We start from the raw sequence: 8,051 nt of genomic DNA on the forward strand, positions 1-8,051 counted from the left end.
TATGAAAAACCATAATATATATATATATATATATATATATATATATATATATATATTAACAAAGTAGAGGAGAAGAAAATAACATAAAAAGAGCTCAAACCTTTACTTGCCTTTAAAAAAAGAAAAAAAAAATATTGGGGTTTGCATTGTTTTTTGTAGTGTTCATGATTAACCTCGCAAAATTTGAATTTAAGCTGGACTTATTAGAGAGATAGAGTTTCACTCCTTATTAAGTTTGGACTAAACAAAAATAATTTTGTTTTAAAAAAATGATAATGATGCCTACCAAGTATCTTAATTACTACGTTGTTGTATAAGAAGTTGCAGTAGAATTCTTCTATTATCCTAAGAAGTTGAACTTTATCAATAGTTGATGACTTTTATATTTATCCAAATAAAGCCATGTTTTGGATAATCTTAATATAGGATTTATTCTTTTTTTTTTTCCTTTTTTATTAACGTTTGAGTTTGAGTTTAAATTAAACTTGTTAGAAAGATAGAGTTTCATACATTGTTAAGTTTGGATAAACAAAAATAATTTTTTTTTTTTTAAAATGATAATGATGAGTTTGAGTTTAAGTTGGACTTGTTAGAGATATAGAGTTTCATTCCTTGTTAAATTTGGACTAAAAAAATAATTTTTAAAAAATGATAAAAAAAATGATGAGTTTGAGTTTAAGTTGGACTTAGTAGAGAGATGGAATTTCACTCATTGTTAAGTTTGAACTAAACAAAAATAATTTTATTTAAATATTATGCTGATGTGGAAAATTATGAGAGTTTCAGAGGTTTCGATTTTATTTAAATATTGTACTGACATGGAAAATTGTGAGAGTTTAAGAGGTTTCGGTTTTATATATATATATATATATATGTGTGTGCGCGCGCATTATTAAAAACTCTATAACGTTATAAAGGTCTATTATATTGAGAATTTGTTTTTAAGAAAATTATTGTTAGGCCATAATGAATTTTGGGTTTTTTTTTTTTTTTTTTTTGATAATTTGATAGATAAAGGGGTAGGAGTAAAACTAGAATCTCATGCAATGCAATACTTAGAAATCTAGAATATTGTATGAGATGCAATACTTTATGAATGACCATTGAAATTGGTAGAACAACAAAACTTTGACCCTCTTTTTTAACTTTTGGTCTGGGTCATCGCTGTACTCCGACCGGGAAAAAGAACTCTATTTACATTGAGCAAACTGCGAAGCATCTTCACTTGGAGCGAGGTAATATTTATATAAGATAAAAGATGCTAAAGCAACGGCCCTGATACGACAAATTTGCGGCTTAGAAAAACAATTAAGCACCCCTATCCATTGAAAACCTTATAAGTTTGTTATAAAGACAATACGAAGTCTCACGCAACAGCGTGTGTGGCACTCACCTTTTTTGCTGATTTCACCCAACAACCAAATCGAAAGACAAAGGAGAAGTTGAGAGCAACCCCCAAATCCAATTATTAGGAGCGTACAACACACGCTCCACACTAGGCGTGTTGGAACAAAGATATATATATATTATTCTTTGGTAAAAATGTCTTTACGCGGCCCTGTAGACCAAAATGTTTTACATCTGAGACTCAAATGGACGGTTAATGATCTTTCTAGGAAGCAACCATTAAACATAGAAAGAAGAATTTGCCTTTCCCACGTGGAACTGAAGAAACCCAGTCTTTCCCCAACTATAAATGCCCAATTTAGAGCTCAGCAAAGAAAAAAAGGAAAAATATATATATATATATATATTTTAAGCCTAGAAACCTCCATTTCAAGAAAGCATCATAATTAATCATTCATTCCCACTCTCCCTCTCTTTCTATTAATACTACTTGTTGTATTCTATCCTCCCACGACAGCACAAAGGCATATATGGAGAATATGAGTGAAGAATATAAACAATACAAACATTATTGGGAAACCAATATGTTCCTCCAAACTGAAGAGCTTGATAGGTATCATCTATACTCTTTTAACTATATCTGTGTGGTTTTTTGCTCGTTCAATTTCAAATAGCAACAATTAATTAATTAATTAATTAATTTTGATATGGCAGTTGGGGATTGGATGAGGCTTTTTCTGGGTACTATGATTCGAGCTCACCAGATGGGGCAGCATCATCGGCAGCTTCAAAGAACATTGTGTCAGAGAGGAATAGGAGGAAGAAGCTGAATGAAAGACTCTTTGCACTTAGAGCGGTGGTCCCCAATATTAGCAAGGTCAGTACCTCCATCCATTAATTAAACTACACCTACACCTACACCTACACCTACACCTACACATGCACTCTACTTTAAATTATTTATTAATTAATTAATTAAAACTAGTAGTTCTTATGTATGCTATCGTGCACTGGCAATAATGATTATGATCATCGATCGGTTTATCACCTTGCTAATGTGCACCATTTTCTTCTGTAATTTTATTTATTTAATTTTCCATCCTTTGGTTGACATTTTTATATAGATGGATAAGGCATCGATAATCAAGGACGCAATTGACTATATCCAAGAGCTGCACGACCAAGAAAAAAGAATCCAAGCTGAGATAATGGATCTTGAATCCGGGAAATTGAAGAAAAATCCCGGTTATGACTTTGATGATCTGGAGTTACCTGTCTTGTTGAGATCAAAGAAAAAGAAAACTGACCAATTTTATGATTCTGGGGGTTCAAGAATTTCCCCTATTGAAGTCCTAGAAGTGAGTACAACTCTCTCTCTCTCTCTCTCTCTCATATATTCGCATAAAGACAAAACGTGTTCTTATTTATACTAGTAAATAATTTAACTTTGGATTTGATATATATTATTATTATTATTATTATTGATACTTTTGGTCAAAATAATTAATGGGGTGCAGCTCAGAGCTACTTACATGGGAGAGAAAACTGTGGTGGTGAGTCTAACATGTAGTAAAAGGACAGATACGATGGTGAAACTTTGTGAGGTCTTTGAATCTTTAAAGCTCAAAATTATTACTGCAAACATCACCGCTTTTTCTGGGAGGCTTGTCAAAACAGTCTTCGTGGAGGTTAGTCCTTTTTCCTTGCTTTTAACTCTCTCTCTCTCTCTTTTAATATTCCAAATTTTGATCTTTTTTTTTTTTTTTTTTTTTTGAATAGCAAATTTTGATCATTTAGCATAACAAACTAGTGATTTGCTATCCACGCAAGCGTGTAAGGATTTTATATATATAAATATTACACCTTTTAATAATTCTTTTTATGGAATGCAAATTTTCACAAATTTATTATTACATCATATTTTCTTTTTTTTATCTTTCATATTTAAACTAATAATTTTTTATTTTTTTATTTTAATTTAAAAATTATATATATATGTATTAAAAATTAAATAGTAAATAATCATTGATTAGCTTGAAATTTAACTTGTGTTTTATAAATTTAAAGAACATATAATGTAATGATAAAATGTTCAAAATATTAATATAATAAAAATTTATTAAATAGTGTAAGATTATTTAAAATTACAAGAGAATGAAAAATTCTATAATATCTCTATTTTTACAACACGTTTATAACAAATTTTAAATGGTAAGTAATTATTGATTTCAATTTAAACCCACCACTAAAATTACTTCTTCTATTTTTTCCCACTAATAACAACTAATAATAACATGGCATATTGAATTTATTGTGAAAATGTCATAAACATAGCAATTTTCTGGTTAAAAATATCATAAAAGGTGGATTGGCTGCTAGAATTGTATTAACGAAATTAAATATTGTAATAAAATTTAATCTTTAGGTTTATGATCTATCTATGTGTTTATCTAAGAAAACAAGAATAATTGACAATAGTAGTGGTTGGATACCTTGTGTTAGTTTGATCAAAATTAATTGTTTGATTAGGGAATATTAGTATATTACGCAGAGAGATAGGAAAAGAAATGAAACAGCTGAAAGAGTGGGGTCTATGGGATTGAAAACTGATAGACCACACTTTAATAAAGTGGATCATCCATTATGTGATTGTGATATGGTATTTTAGGGAAATGATGAGTTGCGTAATCCAGATTCTGAGGGAAGGACCCCATAAGATAAGATAAAGATAGCCACTTTAACCACAAATGAATCCTACATTGCATACGCTTTATTTATTTGTATATTTACAGTTTCCGGAAGTGTTAACTTAGATATAGGCTCCTCGTAAATAGTTTATAGTTTATATATTGGTTTTGAATCTTCTGATTTTCAATTCTCCTCACCCATCCTCCCGATTAAATAAAAACCAAAAGTCTCCTCTCCCTTCCCATGAGCTTCAGTGGGACTGAGACCAAGGAAATACTTGGGGCTAATTGGATCCTAATAAATTTCCATTCTTTTCTGTGAATTTAAATGTGGCATAATTAAAGACACAGTCAGTAAGTACTCATGCTAGCTAGATTTTTTTTCCTACTCTTTTTTTTTTATTTGAGTTGGATTAGATTGCTATCGAAATCACTAGACATTGTTTTCCAATTCGAGACGAGAAATTAAGGACATGCTTGAGTCGTGCTTGTAGAAGAGTGGATACTGTAACTGGATAGGGTTGGCAGTTGGCACTATATGTACATCTTAAGTTGAAATCTTGTTTAAAATAAAAAATAAAACGACACTATCATCATTTGTCCGTCCACTTAAATTTTTTTTTTTTTTTTTTTTTTTTTTTTTTTTTTTTGTGTATTCATGTATCATGCCATCATCCAATTAGATTTTCCTTTTTTCATGAATTGAAGATTGATTTAAAATGGGTTAAATTAAATGTAAGATTTCAATAGACCCTAATTAAATTTCTAATCTAGTATTAATTGGGTTTCCTTAATGGGCCTAGTCTAGTTAGTAGGATTTGGATTTGGACTGTTATAGCATCTGAAAACATTTCACAACACAATTTTGTATCCAAATTTTCACACATCCATTTTGCTTTGTATTATTATAGTGGAGCCAATTAAGTGAATTATCTGTTTTTGGATAAACGGAGCGTAGTGAAGTATCATTCGGTGATTGTAGCAGAACTCCTATTTTTTAGGTATTGACATCGGTTGTTTTAGAGAGTAGGGTAGGAGTTCTATTATTTATATAGATTGATGAAAGACAAAAATTGAAGCAATAGAAAGAAAACTAAAACAATTATTGTTATTTTTGCGTGGTCATGAAAAAAGAAAAAAAGAAAAAAAGAAAAGAAGTTTAATGAGATGGATTCAGTAAAACTGTAGCCGAGTAGTGTTGTTGTATCATGTATGAGCTTGAAGCTTATAGTAATTGGGTGAATAAAACTAGAGTAGACCCAAGAATTAAAGAAATTGGTCCGCCATTGTGAAAGCAACATCACATGCATATGTCTGTCGTGTCGTCTCCCACTATGCAACATCACTGGGTTCCACTTCCATGACTCTCTCTACTAGTACTGCTTGAATTTTGAATACCAAATACTAACATGTTTCTCTTATGGGTCAAAGTTTCCCGCAAATCAAATCCCGAGTGCTGCCAATGCCATTCTTGTTTCCTTGAAGCTTCAACCCAAAGGAACGAAATTCTTTTGCAAATCTCGTGGCAAAATTGAAAATTTGCACGTGTTTCCATTTTGATATTTATTTCCCATGCGATTTCATCAAAAACACAATTCCCACGAGCTTTAATTTTTCACTGTTAGTTTGGAGCTAGCTAGGTCTTTTAATTAGTCACGTTTACTTTCTTTGCATTTCGATTTCGGAGCCTATAAGTATTTACTATATATACTGACAAGTTGTTAAGTTTAGGTTTTTTTTTTTTTTTTGTGAAAGTTAAGTTTAGTGACAGAAGAGATCAAAAATTATTTGATGCTTTATAATGGAGTGGGCACCAAAAGTTTCAGCACTTCTCTGCAGTAAAACTTAGTAAAAATATCAAAGAATAATTACATGAAAAAAAAAAAAAAAAAAAAACCTAGGTTAGTAGAGTCAATTCCTTATCTGGAAGAAGGTTTAAGAATAGCTTCAATTTTTTATTACCACAAGAGAAAAAAAAAAAAAAAAAAAAAAAAAAAAAAAAAAAAAAACCTAAGCTTCTCCAATTTTTTTTTTTTAATGGAAAACAACTAAAGCTTTTCTTCTTTTTTTTTTTTATTTTTTTTTTTTTTATGGGAACAACTAAGCTTTTCTATTCATGAATGAAGCCGAAAATTCGGTGTTCCTCAATTTTTAATTCTTTAAGTTTCATATCATCATGTTTCTATTGTTTTGTTGGTTGCAACTTGCAAAGCAGATCTGACAAATTTTCTAATGGGGGCCAATTCAATAAAATGGTTTATGTCACTTGTCAATCGGTACTAGTTATGATTCTAAAATGAAAATTTTGAAGGTTTTGGTTGCACATTTTGTTCTTCCCGTTTATCCACGGATAAGAACCAGTTTTTATTGTGGTCATTTTCCCGTTTCTGTCCAAATCTTCTAGTACTTTCATAATCAACTCAAAATTAAGGGGGGAAAAAAACTATTATCAATCAATTATTGTTCCAAAGCTAGAGTTTTTTTAGAAGTCTAAAATAAGGTCAATGGCCGACATCTTCCAAGCACTACAACTATTATAAAATATTCAACTCTAAATATTTTGTTTTTAGGATTTGGTTTTCATGTCGCTCTTTTACTTCTTCTTCTTGAATCTTCTTCATCTTGATGGTCCTCACGCGAGTAAAAATTCAGTATTCCAAAAGTTCATCGATTTGGTATTTTCTATTCTTACATAATAGTTGGTTCGATAAATTATATTAGTTGTGAGGTTCATCATTTATGTGAAAAAAGGAAAGAATCATATCGTACACTGCGAGTACTAAATAATTTTTTCTCAATACGCACCCACAAAACACAATCCCTTCCCTTTTCCAAGATTTGATGAAAGGAGTAATCAATCCTTTGAAAAATTTGTACCAAATAGAACCATTGTAACTCTACTAGGCAATGCTCATATGTGGTTATGTCTTGGGCGTAAAAGCCACGTCAATCAAGGACTGAATCCACTACCTGAAATGCTTCCAAAAGAAAATGCTGGTGTTCTAATCCGTACTATTCTATCTTTACCAGATAAATACAGCGGTCGAGAGCTAAATCAAGAACAAAGTGATATTCATGATGTGTACAAGGCACATAGATGATGGCCAGTGACTTAGTATAGCGCTTTTTTTCCTCCACTTGATGTAATTTGAGAAGTAGAGCTCATTGCTATTTGCTAACATTCTATATGTTTTGCAGGCAGATGAAGAGGAGAAAGATCATTTGAAGATAAGGATCGAAACAGCTATTGCGGCTCTCAATGATCCACAAAGCCCTATGAGCATCTAATGACGTGGGACTGAAGTTTGAATCCTCTATTGGTGGGATGTTTGGTCACTATGTCCTTTTCATGTTTTCATGAAGATTTAGTCAACTCTTTGTTGGGGTTTTAAATTTAGTCATTGTTTTCCTTGATGAAGAGTCTTTGGTGTTGTTTCTTAGGGGAAAGCTACCTAGTTTTTAGTTAACTCCGCCATCTGAAATAATTATATGTTGTCAACTTGTTTTTCAATACTAGAATAACTTCTTGTCCGATTAAAGTTGCCTTTTGAACTATCCTTGGAAATAAAATTTTGTTTGCCGTTTCCCATTGCTTTTCGAATCGTATGAAATTAGTTCAATTTTCAACGAGTCAAATTATTGGAATCCATTTTAGAATTTAGGAAATGTCTACATATCAAATGTTCATTATCATCAAATTTTTTGGTTTTTATTTTTTTATTTTCCAGTTTCGTTTTCTTTACCATAAGTAAGAGAATGGCATTTTCTTTGAGGAGGATAATTTTATTTTTGAAAGTTGAAAAAATCTAAATCCAAGAACTAGAAGCTTGTTGCATCAACCTAATAATCTTTTCTAATCAGTACATTAATGATGTTTTATGGAACCTTATAAAACGAGATTTCGTCTCATTAGTATGTTTCTCGTTTGTACCAGTGGACGATGAGCATTCCTGTTTAAGAGAGAACACAATGTAAACAGGGACGGAACCATTGTCCCCCCTAATTTTTTTTTTTTTT

The 8,051-nt window shown here is 31.0% G+C and overlaps 1 protein-coding gene across 2 annotated transcripts; it reads left to right on the forward strand.

Annotated features, from left to right (window-relative positions):
• The first annotated feature begins 1,664 nt into the window (after positions 1-1,664).
• Positions 1,665-7,625, forward strand: LOC126713771 (transcription factor bHLH35). 2 transcript variants are annotated; one of them, XR_007651423.1, is made up of 6 exons: positions 1,665-1,960; positions 2,062-2,224; positions 2,472-2,705; positions 2,865-3,035; positions 7,065-7,149; positions 7,233-7,467. XR_007651423.1 is itself a non-coding variant. In XM_050413633.1 (5 exons), exons 1-5 carry the CDS (start codon positions 1,878-1,880, stop codon positions 7,320-7,322), a joined length of 741 nt encoding a protein of 246 aa, XP_050269590.1. In that variant the 5' UTR covers positions 1,673-1,877; the 3' UTR covers positions 7,323-7,625. The 2 variants fall into 2 exon arrangements, 1 of the variants encoding a protein (XP_050269590.1); XM_050413633.1 differs by lacking the exon at positions 7,065-7,149 and having other exon boundaries at positions 1,673-1,960; positions 7,233-7,625.
• The last annotated feature ends 426 nt before the right edge of the window (positions 7,626-8,051 follow it).

The sequence above is a fragment of the Quercus robur genome, chromosome 2, assembly GCF_932294415.1.
Source record: "Quercus robur chromosome 2, dhQueRobu3.1, whole genome shotgun sequence".
NCBI classification, from domain to species: Eukaryota; Viridiplantae; Streptophyta; class Magnoliopsida; order Fagales; family Fagaceae; genus Quercus; species Quercus robur.

Excerpts from the sequence above, each read along its gene's own strand:
- LOC126713771 (XM_050413633.1), top strand. The coding sequence starts at position 1,878 with ATGGAGAATATGAGTGAAGAATATAAACAATACAAACATTATTGGGAA. Across the intron at positions 1,961-2,061 it reads CAAACTGAAGAGCTTGATAG|TTGGGGATTGGATGAGGCTT; the intron begins GTATCATCTATA and ends TTGATATGGCAG. Across the intron at positions 3,036-7,232 it reads TCAAAACAGTCTTCGTGGAG|GCAGATGAAGAGGAGAAAGA; the intron begins GTTAGTCCTTTT and ends TATGTTTTGCAG.